Source organism: Medicago sativa, chromosome 8 (assembly GCF_051527215.1).
Source record: "Medicago sativa cultivar Bolivia chromosome 8, Bolivia_mono, whole genome shotgun sequence".
Lineage (NCBI taxonomy): Eukaryota > Viridiplantae > Streptophyta > Magnoliopsida > Fabales > Fabaceae > Medicago > Medicago sativa.
In genome coordinates, this window is record NC_140756.1 from 55,510,307 (window position 1) to 55,531,346 (window position 21,040).

The window sequence follows — 21,040 nt, forward strand, 5'->3', positions numbered from 1 at the left end:
AAAGAATGTGAAAGGAGTACGTGGGTTTCTTGGTCTCACTGGTTACTACAGAAAGTTCATCAAAGATTATGGAAAGGTGGCAAAGCCTTTGACTGAACTGACCAAGAAAGATAATTTTTCTTGGAATCAAGATGTTGTGCGCGCATTCCAAGAAATGAAGAAAATTATGACATCTTCTCCTGTATTAGTGCTTCCAAATTTTAGCTTGCCTTTTGAGGTGGAGTGTGATGCTGCTGGCAGAGGTATTGGTGCGGTATTGATGCAACAGAGACAACCAGTTGCTTACTTCAGTAAAGCACTTTCAGATGGAAATTTAGCAAAATCTGTGTATGAGAAAGAGTTGATGGCTCTTGTGTTATGCATTCAACATTGGTGGCACTATCTTCTAGGTAAGGAGTTCATTGTTTACACTGACCATAAAAGCCTGAAGCATTTTCTGCAGCAAAGAATCTCCTCTCCTGATCAACAATTTTGGTTAGCCAAGTTACTTGGCTATCAGTTTGAAGTGAAGTACAAACCTGGGTTGGAAAATAGGGCTGCAGATGCATTATCCAGATGTTATGATGAGATAGAAATGAATATTATCATCTCTTTTCCTTTGTGGACAGATAGACAGAAGTTTTTGGATGAATTGGCTCATGACCCTTATGTGCAAAAGTTGACTGAAGAAGTGCAGCAAACACCAGATAATAGACCAGGATTTGAGGTGAAACAAGGAGTCTTACTTTACCATGGCAGATTGGTGATTTCACCTGAATCACCTTCAATTCCTTGGTTGCTAGAAGAGTACCATAGCACACCTACTGGAGGTCATTCTGGGTTTTTAAGGACATACAGGAGGCTAGCTGATAATTTGTATTGGGTGGGTATGCAGAAATGTATCAGAGACTTTGTTAGGGCATGTGATGTGTGTCAGAGACAGAAATATAGTGCTACTACACCCGGAGGACTACTACAACCTCTACCAGTACCTAATGCAGTTTGGGAAGATTTATCCCTAGACTTCATCACTGGATTGCCAAAATCTAAAGGTTTTGAAGCAGTGCTAGTAGTTGTGGATAGGCTCTCAAAATATAGTCATTTCATGTTGCTCAAACACCCCTACACTGCCAAATCCATTGCTGAACTCTTTGTAAAAGAGGTGGTCAGATTACATGGTATCCCTAGTTCCATCATCAGTGACAGGGATCCTTTATTTGTAAGCCATTTTTGGATGGAGTTGTTCAAGTTGCAGGGGACTAAGCTAAGGATGAGCTCAGCTTACCACCCTGAAACTGATGGACAGACTGAGGTTGTTAATAGATGTTTAGAGAGTTACCTTAGATGTTTTGCTTCTGACCATCCTCCTAAGACCTGGTCTCATTGGGTTCCTTGGGCTGAGTTTTGGTACAACACTACGTATCACAGCTCCATTGGGAAAACTCCTTTTGAAGTGGTCTATGGCAGGCAGCCTCCTACTATAATAAGGTTCCTGTCTAATGAAACTAAAGTAGCTGCTGTAACTTCAGAACTCAGTGAGAGAGATGAAGCCCTGAAACAACTAAAATTGCATCTGTTAAAATCTCAGGAACAAATGACAAGGTATGCTAATAAGAAGAGAAGAGATTTGTGCTTTGAGGTGGGAGAGTGGGTTTTCCTCAAACTGAGACCTCATAGACAGCAGTCAGTTGTGAGAAGAATCAACCAGAAATTAGCTGCAAGGTATTATGGCCCTTTCCAGATTGAACATAAAATTGGGGAAGTATCATATAAACTGAAGCTGCCAGATGAATCCAGAATTCATCCGGTGTTTCATGTGTCCCTGCTCAAGAAGGCTCTAGGAGCATACCAAGTGCAGGGTGATCTACCTAAAGAATTGGAGGTTACTGATGCTGATGATATGTACCCAGACAAAGTTTTGGGATCAAGAATTACTATGCAGGCAGGTACTGATGTTCATCAAAGCCTAATCAAATGGAAGCACAAATCTATGGATGATGTCACTTGGGAGGATGATGAGTTTTTACGTGGCCAGTTTCCTGAATTTAGCCTTGAGGACAAGGCTGTTTCTAAGGAGGAGGGAGTTGATAGGAATGCAGTAAGTGGAGTGGGCTTAGACTATGGGCCTCAGCCAAGAGTGTGGAAAGTTTACTCTAGGAAAAGGACAAAAGGAGTAAAGGGTGACGTGGGGAACAATGCATGAGAGTGCTATATATATTGTGGCAGAGAAAGGAAGTACTCACTGAATATTTACTGTTATGATCTAGTGGGGTCACCTCTGGTGATTTTGGGGAAAGCCTGCGTGCTTTTGGGGACTGGTAGCTTACTACCAGTTTGTTATTTGGTTCATTTTCTCATTTTTATCACTTTCCTGTAATTGTGGATCCAAGTTAATTTCAATTACAGAATTCTTCCTTTCCTCATATCAATTCATATCTTCTTTTTCTACTCTCTTCTATATCCTGTTATTTGAACCAATTAAATCTTCACAACAACTCAGGGCTAAACTAAAAATAGATGACATGTGAGTCGATATATCATCAATTTGGTCCCCATTTAGTTGGACTAAATTTGAATCTGTGACCTCCATAATTGAATTAGGAAATGATCCACTGATCCATGTGTTCAAGTTTAGTTCAGCAACAAACATATCATCTGTTGGCTTTCTTCTTGTAAAGATTTCCATTAGCATAATCCCATAGTTGTACACGTCTCCTTTGACAGAAACAATTCCTTTAGATCCATACTCTGCATGTTAATACTAGTTATCAAATAGTGTAAACGATCCATACTATGTATTGTACACATTAATTACAAATATAACATGTTGATTACTGACGTGTATTGTATGTTCTTTACAAAATCAAATACATTGGTTAGGACTGAAAACGTAAAGAAGAAAATGTTAAGAAGTAAAAGAGAAGAAATGACCTGGTGCAAGATATCCAATAGTAGCCAAAGTTTGTGTATGAGTTTTAGATTGACCTTCATCCATGAGCTTGGCAATACCAAAATCGCTTACATGTGCAACCATATTTTCATCCAACAAGACATTGGAAGGCTTTAGATCACAATGAACCACTGGTATTGAAGAACCATGATGGAGATATTCCAATGCAGATGCAACATCTATCATTATATTTAACCTTTGCAAGAAATTTAAGCAATGGTTAACTGAATATAACCAATTGTCCACACTTCCATTTGACATGAACTCCATCACCAATGCTTTGAAATCAAGATTGGAACAGCTACTGCTAATCTTAACCAGATTTCGATGTCGTAGATTTTTCATTGCATTGCATTCTGCATCAAAGCTCTTTGATTTTACCTCTGATTGCAAATCAATTACTTTAACTGCAATCATCTCACCATCAAGAAGCTTCCCCAGATAAACAGAGCCAAATCCCCCACTTCCAAGGAAATTACTCTCATTGAATCCATTAGTTGCTTGCAAAAGTTCATAATAGGATATTCTTCTTGGAGCTCCCAAAGTTGACAAACCCCTTTCAAGCGAAGTTCTGTTCTTTTTCCTTTTATTATGCTTTAAAAGTATGATGCACGCAACAACCAAAATGGCTGACACAACTACGGGAAGTATGCATTTCAATATAAGCTTTTTCTCCATTGACCATTTCTTATCTTGCTTACCACATGGAGGTACTAGGAGGTGAGGATCCCCGCAAAGTGCATCATTATGCATAAATGATTCAGCTGTGAAATTTTTGAAATGTCCACCATCAGGAATCTCTCCTTGTAATCTATTATATGAGAAGTTGATGTTTTGAAGATACACAAGTGATTCTAAGGATTTTCGAATAACACCAGTTAACGTATTTTGGGACAAGTCCAAGGAGATCAATCTTACCATTTGACCAAGTGATTTGGGAATTGATCCATTTAGTTTATTATCTGCTAAGGAGAGATTCTGCAATGTTTGTAAGGAATTGATGATTGTTGGAATGCTGCTTGCAATCTGATTTCTTGATAGATCTAACAGTATAATTGCTCTCAAATTCCCAATCTCAGGTGGAAGATTACCAATCAAAGAATTTGAAGACAAATTTATCTCTAATATATCTCTAAGACTCCAAAGAGAGGAAGGTATCATAGAGTTCAAATTATTAGATCCTACACGTATCCTTATAAGAGAAATCATATTTCCCAAACATGTTGGTAAAAATCCAGAGAGCTTATTATTTTCTAGATACAACTCACCCAAACTCTTCATTTCACAAAGCTCCTTAATAAATGATCCTTGTAGTCCATTGTTGCTAAGATTCAAATATTGAAGTTTCTGCAACCCTTTGAATGTACCATGTATTGGTCCAGTTATATTATTCCCAGAAAGAGAAAAAGATAGCAAGTTGCTCATGTTTCCAACTTCTTGGGGAATATTACCATCAATTCCACATGATTGTGCAGCGAAGAATTCTGAAGTTATGTTTCCAATTGACTTAGGAAGATTGGGTAGTATATGATTACCTGATAAGTCAAGATATTTCAAATATCTACAATTTGTCAAGGAAGTAAAGTATTGATGAGAATCTTCTATTGTCAAATTGTTGTTATTTATGAGAAATGATTCAAGGGACCTTAAGTTTCCAATAACATTGGGAACAATTCCACTGAATGCATTGTCACTCAATTGAAATTGAACAAGATTAGAAGAGTTGAATATATTATTTGGAATATTTCCAACAAAATGGTTATTATCCAAGTGTAGATATTGCAGGTTAGGAAGGCTATATCCCGTATTTGATGGAATTATGCCTGAGAGGCTATTATGTTCAACTTAAGATATTGTGGAAGGAATAGATCCACTTAAGATATTGTTAGACAATAATAGCAGCTCAAGTTTATCAAGATATTGTTAGACAATCTCCTTGGGAATCGTTCCTGAAAATGGATAAGAAACAATGTTATTAAGATGGTATTTCATGGTTATTGCTCGAATAGTGATCCTTCGTCTTGTATATGGCTAATGTTTTGGGGACACAAAAAGGGACGATAAACTATCCGACCACTTTTTTCCTTTTTTTTTTTTTTGCTTGCAGAGCTAATATATACTTCATGTCATGTGATAAATAGGATTGAACAATAGTTGACATTTTTAGAAAAATAAAAAAGAAATTAAATTTAAAGATAAAATAAAAAGGTAAAAAGCTAAATACAAAAAAATAAAATTGTAAAAAAAAATAAATACAACAAATTAGTCTTTTGTGGAATATTATGAATGCTTTTCAACCGTTGGATATTTATTTTTACGTTGGACAATGTTTTGTTTTCATGTGCTTTGGTTTAGCTATCTATTCGTAGTTGGAAATATATAGAAATCCTCATTAAGAAATATTATAATAAAAAACTTAAAATTTAAACCTTATCATTAAGGGTGTAACAGTTTGGTTTGGATCGGCTTTCAGTCAAAAAAAAAAGTTCAAACCAATGAAATCTTCATAGGTTTGGTTTGATTCTGTTTTCACTCTTTTTAAAAAAGGAACCAAACCAAACAAATCGGTTTGGTTCGATTCGGTTGATCAGTTTATTTGAAAATACAATTAAAAAATTTAATTCTCACAAATTTGTATCTCATGCATAAAACATACGTCATACTAAAATATTTCATGGAATTTTGTATTTCATGTTTTGTTTTTTCATGTTATCTATTTTTCAAAATACTTTTTATAACTAACCTTACTCAATATTTCAAAGGCATAGAAAACGATATATTTTCAAAAGTTTGAAGGCATAAACATGATAAAACTAACGAACATATGAATGATCTCAGCAGTGATGAGGAACGGTTGGATAGGTCATAGGCGTGGTTGATGGCTAGGGTTCCTATTTTAGTAGAAATATAATGAAATCGAGTCTGAGTGATGAGATTAGATGATGATGGGAGAAAGTGAATGGATTAAGTAGTACTTTATGCAGGGCTTTAATTTTGGGCATACTCATAAGTGTGTGTGAAGAGGGATAATAATAGTAAAATGGGGAGTGAGGTTAGCATCGGTTCGATTCATCGTTTTCTTGGATCTCAAAATGAAAAACCGAGAACCAAACCAAACAAGATCGGTTTAGATTTTTTCAACATCAAACTTAAGCCTCCAAAATTTAACTACCCAAATGGAAGATGTAAAAACCATGATGGATCATTATTGTAGCAAGCTTTGATACATTTTTCCACATCATTTTGGATATTCAACAATAAAATCCTATTTAATGACATTAGAACTCCTTGGTGATGAGATTATTTTTCTCATATTTGATGGAGATACTTAAATCTTTCAACTTAATATCATATTCTTTTTCTAAAAGCTTTCCTCATCTCAAAGTACTATTCTTTAAGTTTGGGACATAATAGACATTTGAAATCAACTCAGGTCATCCATTTTTCAAACAATTTATGATATTATCTTTGAATGTGAGAAAAACATAAGAAGATAAGGTTGAATTGTGATGTCTTTTTCTGAAAAATCTATTTCTAAATGTTTAAACAAAACATAGAAAGCAAATAATCAGAGAGAGATAGAGATAGAGACAACACAAGTTGTTATTCTAGTTCACCCTAAAATCAAGGTTAGTCCAGTCACCTTGCACTTTTAAGGGATTTTCCACTATCATCACAAAGAATTACAATTACGTAGACAAAGTTTTTTACGTAGACAAAGGATTACAATTACGTAGACAGAGGTTTCTAAGAATTTTCTAAGTCTTTGTGCACTTTGTATTTTGACAGAGTTTTGGCACTTGTAAATTATGTGAAGTCTCTTATGTTCTTCAAACTACTCAGGCTCTTAAATATGAGATAATGAAAGAGTCGTTATTTGAAGAATGCGAGCACTACCACAATTTTGGCTTTTAATAGCACAATTTTAATAGCGCTTATAGATAAATGCTATTGAAAATGCAACTCATAGACCTATTATAACACTTTTCAGAAAGCGCTAAGAAAAACATGTTAAAAACTAGGTTAGATAGCGCTTTTATATAAACGCTATTATTCTGGTTCGCACTAATAGCGCTTTTCAAGAAGTGCTATTGTTGAATGGGGGTATAGATAGCGTTTTTACACAAACGCTATTCTTGAGCTTTATGAAAATAAAAACAACTTTCCCAAACTCTATCCCACTATCTCTCCAAACCACTAGTCTCTCTCTCTCTCTCTCTCTCTCTCACTTTACCCGCCCTCCACCTCACTCGTTTTTCACCTCACCACAGCCTTCTCACTCATTATTCTCACAACCCATCACAAATCCTTCTCAATCGAACTGGTTTTTTCACCTAACCTTTCACTCATTCTCACTGACTCACTCACAATCTCAATCCATCTCTCCATCAAACTCACGCCCTTTGAAGAAGAGATTGTTACTGCTACTTATATCATTTGATGCATCACCACAACCTTCCCACACACACCCTCAGGTAATTCATCTTCTCAGTAATGACTTCATGGGTTTTTCTTGTGCTTTTGGAATTGGTTATATTTTCACCCAAACCCTAATATTCATATGAACCCTAAATCCGAATTGGTTATTATTTGTTACAATTACAGTTACAAATTCCAATTTTTTAATGTTGATTCTTCAAATTTCTTGCTCAATTTACAATTTTGGAGTTCTGATAATGATATTATGTGTCCTGGTATCTTTCAATTAAGGTGAGTTTTAGCCGTACAGTGTTTATTGTATTCAACCACAGGTCACTTTTTACAACCTAGATTAGTTGTTGCGTTTTCAATTTAATAGCTGGTCTTTCTAGCCCTTTTATTGGTCTCTTCATGAAACAATGATTTGGGAACTTTTTGTTTTTTGACTAATGTCAATTCACTTAATAAAAGCAAAATATTGATGTGGCTAAACTTTTTAATGTTCTAGCCCCTTTACTTATGTCAATTCACTTTCATAATTGTTTCATTAGCCAAATCTTTAATCTGAACCGTAACCACATCAATATTTTGCTTTAATTAATTTTGCTGGAGAATATTAGCAATAAAATCCATCATCAAAACCATGGAAATGTTTTCTTAACGAAAAATACCATGAAAAGTTGCTCTTAATTGATATGTTACATAGTTTTGATAGTATAGGTGTAGCTTCAATTCAATGGTGTTGCGGTTATGGAGATACAATGAAAACATAGACGTCACATTCTCACAATTTATTTTGTATAGCCTAACTATTGTTAAATTTATGTTTTTGTTATTTTACTTAAGGGTGTGTTTGATTTGGAAGAGAAATTGTGAAGAGGGAAATAGGTGAGAGAGTGTGAGAAGAGAGAAGTATGTGAGAAATAGAGTAGATTTGAGGGGTTGTTTGGTGCAAGATAAAGAGAGAAGAAATTGAGAAGAGATGAGTATTACTTGTTTTTAAAAGTACTACAAGAATAACATTTTCAACCAAATTAATTTAATTAATTAATTCAACTACTTATTTTAATTAAATAGAATATATATATTTTTTTTATCAGAGATTGGATCTTAGAGGACACAGCTCACAATCTAACTACCAATGGATTAAACTTATCCTCAAACTTGGAGGTAAGTGTGTCTCTTGTTCACAATTACCTCATTTTATTTATTTGTTGATCTACTTAAGAAAACATAAGTTAGCCACCCTTTTGCATTTCCTATTTATTCTAATGGATAACTTCGAGCAAATCAAAATCGTCTTTGGGAAACTTTGATTAGGTTTGAAATATTTTTCCTCTAATGGATAATTTCGTTGAATAGTTCTAGAGAGATTATTTGCTTCTTTGGGAATGATCTGTTTTATTCTCTTTGCCTTTGAAAACTTTCCAACATAACTGGAAAGCAACGTTCCAACAGAAGAAGACAAAACTGGTCAGAGTGACGTGTCCATCAGAACTTACTTTTTTCATAATCTGTTTCCATCAAAACTTGTTCTTATCAAAGTCTTGAAGGCTTAATGCATCTTATGTTCAGATATTTGACTTTTTGTTGCCTTTCTTCAAATCATCTTCTAAGTCTTCAGAGCTTCTCTTGGGTACCAAAATGCTTTCATTTGTCTTTAGAGCTTGATGTTTCAAAAGCAATAACTTTGACTATGAAGTCGGGATTTAGTTATATGGTCATGCACACTCGAACACACATTAGAGTATCCAATTGTTCTTTTATACTCTGTTAACATCAAAACCATATAGACATTGTTCTAAAATCCACTTTGGGTCAACAACCTTTTCCTTTCACTGGAATCTTATAATCACAACCAAATGAGACATTTTCATTTATGGATTCATGAAAATCCACAAACATGATTGTTTTCCCACACAAAGGTAGTTTGCACCATTGTCAAGGTACAATTAATTTTATTGACATCCATCGTTATTTCAACATGATAGCCTCACTATTTAAAACTTCCAATCCTATCATTTCACATAGTTGATCTCTTCCTCGATTCTATTCTTTGAAAATATACATTTTGAAGCGTAATGGCCAACATTTTAACAAGAGTATCCTCGTCGACTTCCTCTTGTTAAGGTTTCGCCTTTCTCATAATTGTTGCTGGTGAAATCTAAACCTCGTCCATTGTTGACAGATCCAAATTGTTCTTGACCTCAACTTTATTGGCTTTTCTCATTTCTTTGTCTTTCTTACTTCTCGTTTAAGTGCATCTTGTAGAATTTATTTGTGATCTCTTATTTATTCTTGTGCTTATCCTAATAAACTTGCAATGATCGTTGATGTTTTTTTATCGTCGTATACTTCAAATCCTTGGTTTCTTCAATTGACACAACAAAAAGCTTGAATTTGGGATCTAAAGAGAGGAGTATTTTCTCCAAATTTCTCACATGTTCTAACTTCTAATTAAGCATTTCTTTTTAATTGTTTTTAAACAACAATAATCTTAAAAAATTATTAAAAAATAGAAGCTAACTCTTTCATATGTAGGGATTCGAAATCACCTCTTAGAGTATGGAGACATATCTTATTTACTTTGTCTTCAACTTTGCAAGAGGTTTAAGGATTCTTCTATGCCTCATTAAAGGATGTTGCATTTAAAATATTTTCAAACTCATATTTATCTAGTGCTTGGTAGATGAGGAAGAGATATTGCTTGTCTCTATTTCTTAAATTCTTCAAAATATATCATTGTGCTTGATTTAACGAATCTTCATCTTGTGACTCCTTATAACGGTTTTCAGCCACCTCTCAAACATCATGTGCTCGAAGAAGATCTTTCAATATGATACGAAAATTGTCATACATACTCCCTTTTAGAAGTGGAACATGAAAAAACATTGCTTCATTATTCTCCATGACTATGGAAGGATTTCTTATCGTAACATAAACTTTGATGCCACATTTTTTTTTGAAAATGAGGAGGTTATAGCGAGCTTTTGGGAGAAATTGAGGAAGACATAAAATTTAAGAGAAGGACAATATCTACTTGTTAAGACGATGCTTTGATTTTTATTTTCTTGCATTTTACTTGCTTAGTATACAAATGATAAGTTCTACCATTCTTATAGGCCTCAGGAACGAGTTATGTGCATCATACAACAATATTCTACACATTTCACGAGAGAGTTCTATACACTTCTCTCTACTGCATGCGTTTAATACTCTGTTTTTATACTACTAGTTGACTTCTGCACATCTCTATAACTTTTTTAGACTACACCACTTATTATCTCATTCGACTTAACACTTTATTATCCAACTACACACACACTTCATTAAATTTATTGAAAAAATTCTGGAATACTTTTTTTTTTAATTTTTAATTCTATTTCTTAAGGGTTAACTATGCATCTTTTACGAAAAGTTGTTAATATTAAAGAACATTTTCAATTAAGAGACTGTTTTTTTTTTTTATGAATATTAAGAGAATATGATTCTAAAATAAAAAGATGAAATTCAATAATAAAAAAAAAAGGTAAATGAATGCTTTTAGGAAATGTAAAATAATTGAAAAAATGATAATTATGAATCTTATTTGGGGTAAATATGACGAGATAGAAAACACAACATACCTGTGAGAAAGTTTGATGATAAATCTAAGTATATCAATGATGTACAGTTACCAATTGATTGTGGAATGCTTCCTTCAAATTGATTGTTGTTTAAAGTAAAATTTATGAGTTGAGGAAGCTGATTGAAAAAATCATTTGGTAGTCTTCCATTTAAATTGTTAAAGCCAAATTTGACCACCCTCAAAGAAGTCATGTTGTTTAGCGATGGAATTTCACCTGCATGTGTGTAACATTAATATCACATTTAATATTTGTTCAGTGATGGAATTTCACCTGCCTTATAAAATTTTCTGACTTGACATGTTGTGATCTTGACACATTTTCTGTTTTTGAACTGAAATTATTTGGTGTTTTGCTGCTATGTATGTATTTGGTTAGCAATTTTACAGGTTTAAGCGATGTATCTGATTCGCTTGTGTCTTCTTGTAATTGAGGATATCTTGTACATCTTGTGCTTGGTGTTAGTAACATTTTGCTAAATAATTATTTTACGAGTATTCTGACTAAAATATTCTAGTTGGAATCGTAGGAATCAACACTATTTGGTGAACTTCTTTATTGGTTAAAAACGTAGGGATGATATTTCGAGAGTGTTCTAAATAAAATATGTTTATGATATCCTTACTTTTTTCTTCCTTTGTTTTTGAATAAAATTTAAATTATAAATAAAATAGATATATTTATTAACTAGTCTATCGTCACGGATTGGGATTATTTATTTCCAAACAAGCGGTGAAAGAATTGAGGATCCTATTTTTTGGTGGGAAAAAAAATAGGATCCTCAATTCTAAGGCAAATAATTTTAATTTTGTATTTTTACTAGGAAATTCTTTTACGAGTTAAGAAGAGTTATGGGGCTTTTTTTTCGACAGAAAAGAGTTATGGGGCTTTTTAGCAAGCACAATAAGTTATCTTATAATCGATAGATTATAACTTATAACCTCATATGAATAATTAAAAAAGATCTATTTGGTAACCGTTATTTGATTACGAGTTTATAACTAATATGTTTACTAGCTTTAAGCTTATCATTATTTATTTTTCTAATTTTTACAATTGTTGTATTAATTGAAAAAAAAAAGTAAACAAATGCTTTTCATTTAATTTCATATTTATAATAAGTTAGTTGATAGCTAATATTAAATGACTTAATAAGTTAATCGAACCATTAATTTCATCGGTTGTTTTACCAAATTAATTTCATCGGTTGTTTTACCAAATAGTGTTATGATGCCTCAACCGCTCTTTTGTGCTTTATTAGACCAGTGTGTGGGATCTATTACATCTTAAACTAAAATTTGAATATTATAGTGATAATAAAATGGAAAGAGATATATAGTTTTATGAAAATTTACAAAAAAATCGGATTGTTGTCAATCTTAAATTATTGTGTGATATGTTTTAGTGGCAAAAGGGGATTGCGGCCAATCTTAAATAAAATCTTAGAAATACAGATTTTGCAAATCCTGGACACTTTCATCATTAAAGAATTAAGTCGTTTATCAATTTTATAAGCATATACTATATATAGTGAAACAAGTATAAGAAACAGACAATATTGTCAGTGAAAATATCTTACCTTCCAAGTTGTTGCCTATAAGATATATTTGTTGAAGTTTGGTCATGTTTCGGATGCCACCTGGTATGGGTCCAGGGGCAGACCTGAACAGGTCCTGGTGTGGCAAGTGCCACACCAGCCCAAGCTGATTTTTTTCATTTTTTTTTCTCCATATATGAAACAATGAACTGAGATAATAAACTTAATGTAAACCCATCAATCACAAGCGGAGTACCAGTAGAAAAAAGAAATCATATGTTGAAACCATGGTAAGAAAGGAAAAAGATGAAGAAACCATGGAACTGTAAGAAGAAAGAAGCAGGAAAAAAAGTATTGCAGCGGCTGTGATAATGTGACTATGAGTATCAAATATTTAGGGTTATGTGTTTTTGTTGTTATGGGCTTGGGCCTTATATTTGCATATGTTATTTAAAATCACTTTTCTCATTTTTAAAATTGCTCATTTACACCCAAAATTTACCCTAATAACCCCAATGCAAGTTAATTGTCACTCGCTACAAATGAAAATTAACTCACGTTCGGTACTTATATGTACATTTTATTTAATTATTTAACCGCGAAAAAATTGTGCCTCACCAATATCTTGAGTCCAGATCCGCCCCTGTATGGGTTCTTTGTTGAAACTATTGAATGATAGATCTAATATGCCCATCTCTTCACATTGATGCCAGATAGTCGGCATCTCACCGGAAATATCATTATGATCAATACCAAATATTCTAAGATTTGGAAGCCCATGACAAATATTTGATGGAAGATTGCCTGACAAATTATTATAGTTAAGATACAAATCTTGCAACAATGAGTTGTTGAATTTGAAAATCGATGATATGTCGCCTGAAAAACGAAAGACGAATACTTAATTAGGATAGCTCAAACACCCAATCAAAATAAATAGTTAAATACTACATTCATCACTAAAAGTAAAATTGCCTTATTTTATATGTTGTTTTACAATATTAATATGAATCGTTAAATATATTTTATTTTCCTATCATATTATTTACCATTTATTACTTTTTTTCTATTTTTTATAATGTATCTTTCTCAACATTAATAATATTTTTAATTTTATATGAAATTATCAAGGGACCTGAAATTTAGAATGGGTATTGTAAATGATAGTACAAACATAATGTTTTAGTTTAAACTTACATCTTTTACATCCAAGTATATGATTGTACTGTCCAAGTTAGTTTTTTTTTTTTTTGACAAGTGTCCAAGTTTGTTATTCTTGGGTTCTCTAGTTTTTTATGATTAAAATTTTGATTAGGAAAGAGACATCGCATGTTGATCTAGGAATGGTTCATGAGAAACAATAATCTCATTTGATGTAAAATTTAAGAGTGCATCAATGTGAGTTGTCAATTGATCTTGGAATGGTTCTTCAAATTGATTGTTGCATAAAATGAGATTTTCAAGTTATGGAAGCTGGTTGATAAAATAAGTTGGTAGACTTTCATATAAACTGTTATCGTCAAATCTAACATCTCTCAAGAAAGTCATGTTGTTAAGCGGTGGAATTTTACATGCATATGTGTAACTTTTACATCCAAGTATTATTGTACTGTCCAGGTTAATTATTTTGGGGCTATTTATTTTTTATAATTAAAATTTTGATTAGGAGATAGAGACCAATGTAAGATCGTTGAGAACCAATAATTTCATTGAAATGTTACTATAAAATTCAAGTATAATCTAGTAATTACATAACTGTTGACTAACATCCAAGTACATTTTGTATGAACAAAAAATCTAATCATCCAATCGACCAAAATAATTTTTCTTTATATTTTAAGCAACAGAAATAAACCTTAACTTGCTAAAAAAATAAAAAATAAATAAACCTTAACAAAATCTATAAAACTGGAATCCCCAATTTTTTTCCCAATTCAACCCTAGAAACAAGAATTTTTTCTTATATTGTTTTTTTTTATGAAGTTGAACCAACCCACCGAAATTGACACATTGAACTTGAGATCTTAAATAAAGTCAAGAGAAGCACACCACCAGAATTATAAAGTTAATTATATCTTTTTAATCATAAATAAAAACCTTTATTTATACTTTCATTTCATCTCTCTATCTTCTCATACAACGTTGCTTCTTCTCTCGTCAATCATCGTCGCTTCTCTTCTCAATTGTGGTCTCTTTAGACCTTCGGTTCACTCACAATTGTCCCGATAAAATGACAACAATTTTAAGGGTGTAGAATGTATACGGTAAAACATTTATGGCTTTGCAATTTATGGGTAAAATGTCAGAATTGAAATAGGAGTTGAAAAAGAAAGAGGATGCATCAAAGGACAAAATATCAAAATTGCAAATTGATCGTACCTGATCAGAAGGTGGTTTCCGGTGCTTTGTTTAATGTGGTGGTTAACGGTGATGAAAGTACTTCAGTGAGTGTTGGACCGAATGGGGGGTGTGTACCTGCATACACTCAGACGCTCAAGTCAGTAAAGGTTCAGAATGGGGGTTTTAGACTGAAAGAGATTCTATCTTGGAGGCTGTGATGAGCCTCCTATTTATAAAGGTGGGTGAATGCAGAGTCGTTGTAAAGGCACACGTGTGTCTGGCGGTTACGAAATCAGTAGAAGTGTAACCGCTGGTGAGATATTCGCGGGAAATTGGGAAAGACACGTTACTATTCCTTTGAACAGGTCTCAATTGCTCCGAGCACCCCCCCCCCCCCTAACGGTGAAGGGGTGTGTTGCGAGTAAATTTCCAAATGCAGCATTTAGGCTTGGTTTGTTAATGGGCCTAAGCAGTTAAGCCCAGGTCTTTGACCGGTCCAAAAAAGTAGCCCCCAAGTCGTTGCTCTAGATGAAGAATGATGACTTAAGTCGCAGAGGGGGAACCGATCGCGGAGGTCTTTGTGGAGTTTGGGATGTATTTGTAACAGGACCGGGAAGTTTTTTGAGAAAACACCGTTCAAACCCTATCATGAGCGGTCTGCTTGCTCGGTGTAGGCGAGCGTATCTTCAAGACTTAACACTTGTGATTACATCGACATTGGGGTTATTAGCGATGTGTGCGCGGGCATATGCTCGCTAACCCTTCTCGTGTGTTCGCCATTTAGTGCCAAGGTCGTCGTGTAAAGAATGTGTATTCGGCCTTGCCATGTTCGCTCATGTCGTTCAGAAGTAGGAAAGATTCCCTCGTTAAGGAGTTGGTCGTTTGTCATTCCGTAATAAATGTCCATGTCTCGACGGTGAAACTGAGGGGACATGACCTTTGGTTTCTAGCTGCCACGTGTAAAGGCTATGATGGAACTTGAGTGCCTAACACCTTGATGGCATCTCAGATTATGTCTCCAAGACGTTGTCATGACCGTTTATCTAATCCTGATGCTTGAGAATCAATTGCCTTTGATCAGAACAGTTGGATGTGTTGATTGAGATGATCTTGATCGTTGCTTTGTTTTATTAATGAAGAGTCGCATGTGAAGGGCTGCATTGGATCACGTTTTTTTGTTTTCTGAAAGGTTGCAGATGGAGTATAAATTCGTTCAAACTCATGTTTGGAACATTTCACACTTCTTCGTTTTTTACCAACTCTGAAGTTCCCAAAATCCCTTTGAGATTTTTAGTGCATTTTGGTCCTTCAACTCTTCATCAGCAAGTTCATTTTTCATCAGCAATTTCAGTGCATTTTGGTCCTTCAACACAGGTTTGTTAATCTTCTGCATTTGTTCTTCTGTTTTTATGGCTTTGATCACTGTAGTTTTTGCATAAAAACTTGTAATCTTGCATAAATGTCTTTGGGTTGCTCCGTTGTGGTGGTTTCCACCGTTGTTTTTGGTGGTTTCCGTCGTGTGTAAGTAGTGTTAGGATTCTTAACCTGTTTGAGTGTTGTGTTTTTGAGGGAGGAAACCACTTGTCACGAGTATTATCCTTTTTAGGGTTTTGATTCGTCATTGTTAGGTGGTGGTCCATAAAGGTCATTTTCCGTCCTTCTAGTTTTAGGGTCTAGGGTTTCCTGTTTCCATGACAAATCTGGCGGGTAGAGGAAGAATGAGTTTGATCGTTTTGGATTCACCCTTTCTGTGCTTTTCCTTGCAGGTTTGGTTCATGGCTAGTAAACCTGATAGGAATGAGGCTGTTCTGTATGACATTTTGAACATTGTAAGATTGATATATTATATTTTAATTTCCCTCTTCAAGTTAACATTACAATATTAGGAAAACATCTATTGTCTCTTACCAAACAAATTTTTCAAATCCAGACACCAACGAAGATGGAATAGAGGAATATTAGAAACTAATTTTATCTTGACATAATGGGTTTGAAAATTTATTGGACATGATATAATTTTGGCTTAAATATGTAGTTAGTCCCCTTAAGTTGGCGATTTTTTGGTTTTCGTTCATGCATTTTTTAAAAAAACAAAAACAAACCATGTAAGTTGCAAACGTTTTGATTTTAGTCCTTGATGTCAGTTGCTATTAAAAAAAATTGATTTGGCAAATAGAGGTTGATGTGGAAAACATTTGGCTGAGTCATAAAACGGAGGACCAAAACCAAAAAAAAAAAAAAAAGTAATAAATCGGAGTACTAAAACAAAAGCATAAGTCGTAAATCGAAAAAACAAGCAAACACAAAAAATCAACACTTTGATATTTCTTGGATCCTTATCTCCTTGTCCACTTCATCGTCCTCCTCTCCTCTCCTCTCCTCCTCCTCCTCCTCCTCCTCCTCCTCCTCCTCCTCCTCCTTCTTCTTCTTCTTCTTCTTCTTCTTCTCCTTCTTCTTCTCCTCCTCCTCCTCCTCCTCCTCCTCCTCCTCTTCTTCCAAAAAAGTCATAAATCAGAACAACAAGCAAAAAATTCTTCTTCTTCTTCTTCTTCTTCTTCTTCTTCTTCTTCTTCTTCTTCTTCTTCTTCTTCTTCTTCTTCTTCTTCTTCTTCTTCTTCTTCTTCTTCTTCTTCTTCTCCTCCTCCTCCTCCTCCTCCTCCTCCTCCTCCTCCTCTTCCAAAAAAGTCATAAATCAGAACAACAAGCAAAAAAGCAAAAGAAAAACACTCAAACACTTTGATATTTCTTGCAACTCTCTCTCCTCTTCCTCATCCTCTTACGCTTCCTCTTCCTGTCACTATTCCCCTCACATAATGTCGACGTTATTAAACTTCATATCACCTAGCCATTCCAAAGCATGAGATTTTTTTTTTATTTTTACATAATCCCCCCAAGATGCACTATTTGTTTTTCATTTTTATAATATTTATTAGAGTGTTGCAAATGAAAGGTAGTAGTTTTAGGATGTCAACATAGTTAAAATGTGTTTATTGTCATGTCAATGAATTTGCACTCTAATTTTTAATTGTAAAATCTAATTAATAACATGTGTATTACTTCTAAGATATTATGCAGCAAAAAAAAAAATCGTAAATGATTCATAAAAAAAATTAGTAAAATTTATAAAAAGAAAAGGAGAATAAATTAGTAAAATAACAATTATATTTCTTTCACCTTTCATCATTTATTAATATATGTAAAATGGTCAAATGCATGATAAATATTATGGAAAAGAGTAATCAATTCTATATTAAAATTCTTAAATCACAAATAGTGAAAAACAAACAAAGATGACGCATTATATCTAAGGTTGGAGTACCTGAAAAGCAGTTAGAAAATAAATAGTGAACTTTGAGTAAAATATGTTTGAAATTGTTTGAGGTATTGGTCTGTTGTGACTAGTATCCAATTATTTCCACTATTGAAGGTTGCCAATAGATTCGGGGATAAAACCAGTAAATTGTTAGAGCAAAGATACAAATATTAAAGCTTTGATAAGTCCCCCAAGATTCCATGAATTCAATCTTCAAACTCGTTATAATTGATATAAAGAACTTTTAATCGGCGTAACCGACATAACTCTTTAGGAAACTGACCATGGAAGCTATTGTTTTCAGGTCAAGCATAACAAGGAAGGACAAATTCCCCAAGTTTAGGGAAACGATAGAATCATGCTTCGGATAATATTTTTTAATGATTATTTATTTCAATGTTTTTTATATTTATTGTCAACTTTATCATTAATCTTTTTTGTTTTTTTTTTGAAAGATTTATCATTAATCTTTTGTTATTTCTCAATGTAAATGATATTGCAAATACTTTTTGACGCATAATTTGGGCTTCCACACCCTACCGTTGCGGAGTTTATTATGAATTTCTATAAATTGGTCATATGTGCAGCTGATAGTGTGGAACGGGAGGAGTAATAAATCCTATATTGAAATTATAAAATCATGAATCGTGTGAATGCAAAAAGTATACAACGTATGACACATAATATCGGAGTTAGGTCTTTTCAAAAAAAAAAATATCAATTAGCATTACCTGAAAAGTAGTTGAAAGACAAATTAAGATATTCAAGTGAAGACATGTTTGAAACTGCTTGAGGTATGGGCCCAAACAATCTGTCCGCACTAATATCCAATCTTTTCAACCAACGAAGGTTGCCAATGGATCTGGGGATAAAACCACTAAATCTGTTAACGCCAATATACAAAATTTGAAGTTGTGATAAGTCCTCCAACGCTTCAGGAATTCCTCCTACAAACTCATTAAAGGCGATAGAAATAACCTTCAATCGATGCAACCGATATATCTCTTTAGGAAACTGACCACTGAAACTATTGTGGGAGAGGTTAAGTATAACAAGGAACGACAAATTCCCCAGGTTTGGGGAAACAGTGCCTCTAAGTCCCATGTTTGATATTTTCAAACTGTTGACTCTATTGTGTCGTTCATCACAAGTGACACCAACCCAATTGCATACAGAAGAGGAAGTTGACCAATTATTAGCCAGCATATCATATGGGTCTGAAGTAATTAAGGATTTGAATGCTAGAAGAGCAGATTGATCAGTTGTGATGTTTTTTGTATTCGTAGCTAAGCAAGCAACAAAACAATGCAATGATATCAAAAAAAAGCAAGAGACGAGATAGTAGATTCGCCATTTTTCCTTAGTGTGTGTAGATGGCAGGATGAGAGACGAGGCAAGGGACTGATGATGGGGATGATATATAGTGGTTTAAAATGAGTTTCCTACGCTATTATTAATAATATTAACTTTTATTTCACTCTCCATTTTTCGTCATTTTGTGTAAATGTGAGATTCTCATGCAGAGAGTGATGGTGGCAGCGGTGGTTCAAATCAACCAAGTTTAGATAGATGTTGGAATGATTTTTTTCCCAAGTTGCAATTTAAAAGTCAGTCAATGAAAAAAGGACAAGAGTATAGCGTACATGATCAGAAGGGGGTGTACCTGCAGACACTCCGACACTCAAGTTAGTAAGAGATCAGAATAAGGGTTTAGAGAAAAGATAGATTCTACCTTGGGGACTGCGAAGAGTCCCTTTTATATAAAGGTGGGTGTTTGCAGAGTCATTGTAAGGCACATGTGTGCTCGACGGTTACGAATTTGTAGGAAGTGTAACTGCCGAGGAGAGATTCGCGGGAGCAATGATGGTGACCGTAATCGTTCGTTTAAACTAGTCACTGATGCTCCAAGCCCCCCCCCCCCCCCCCCGCGGGGAGGGGGTGTGTTGCGAATAATGTTGCCAATTTGGGTTGTATTTGTATTGGGCCCAAGTGTTTTAGCCAGTTCATAACAAGTTTAAACTAGTCACTGATGCTTAGGGCTGGCAATGAACCGAACCAACTCGAAAATAGTTCGAGACCCGATTCGTCAATTGAATCGTTGGACTTGGTTCATGAACCAAATGAGCCGAACTTGAGTTGAAAATTAAGTTCGATAAATAAACGAGTTGAACATGAGCTAAGTATGGTTCGACTCGTTTGGTTCATGAACCAACTCGATATATATATATATATATATATATATATATATATATATATATAATTGTTATTTTGTATATAAAAATATGATATGTAATTTATTACAAGTTTCTTATGTACTATTTTTTATATAAGTTACAACTAATTTGATTAACAAACGAGAGTTATAATAAAAAAGAGAGGAAAAACAAGCTAATTACCTTGTGCAAGCTTTTAAACAAATATGCAGACTAAATAAGTCCCACATCGGACAGTTTTGAAAACATTAGATAGGAAGAGCTTATATAAAGAGAAGTGCATCACATAGAAAACATATATCAGTAGTATTAGTATATAAATTAAGCTACAGTAATAGATGTAAAGGGCTACATCAGTCCAACATTCTCCATAGTTTTATTATTTATTATAATTATAAGATAATTATATTTATATTTTTGCTCATTTTAAAATAAAAACCTTTGAACTTTAAAATTTGAGCAAACGAGTTGAACCTAACGAGTCGAACCGAGTTGCTCGTGAACTTTAAACGAGCCGAACTTGAGTTAAAAAAAAGGTTCGTATCGAACTCGAGTCGAGTTTCGAGCCGAACCAATTCTTATCGAGTCGAGTCGAGCTCAGACAAGTTCGATTCGACTCGGCTCCGAACCAATTCTTATCAGTGATGCTAATTAGTACGATAA

The 21,040-nt window shown here is 34.0% G+C and overlaps 1 protein-coding gene and 1 pseudogene across 1 annotated transcript; both read right to left on the minus strand.

The window, feature by feature from the left end:
• Positions 1 to 2,434: 2,434 nt before the first annotated feature.
• On the minus strand, positions 2,435 to 4,878 carry LOC146899672 (receptor-like serine/threonine-protein kinase At1g78530). Its single transcript, XM_085736834.1, has 2 exons — positions 2,911 to 4,878; positions 2,435 to 2,727 (listed from the first exon to the last, which is right to left on the minus strand). Exons 1-2 carry the CDS (start codon positions 4,352 to 4,354, stop codon positions 2,435 to 2,437), a joined length of 1,737 nt encoding a protein of 578 aa, XP_085592960.1. The 5' UTR covers positions 4,355 to 4,878.
• A 6,040-nt stretch (positions 4,879 to 10,918) lies between these two features.
• On the minus strand, positions 10,919 to 19,536 carry LOC146899673 (uncharacterized; annotated as a pseudogene).
• Positions 19,537 to 21,040: the final 1,504 nt, after the last annotated feature.

Bases quoted from the DNA above. Each gene is read 5' to 3' on its own strand.
- LOC146899672 (XM_085736834.1), bottom strand. From the start codon at position 4,354: ATGAGCAACTTGCTATCTTTTTCTCTTTCTGGGAATAATATAACTGGA. The intron at 2,728-2,910 runs GTCATTTCTTCT...ATTAACATGCAG, and splicing joins TATTGGATATCTTGCACCAG to AGTATGGATCTAAAGGAATT.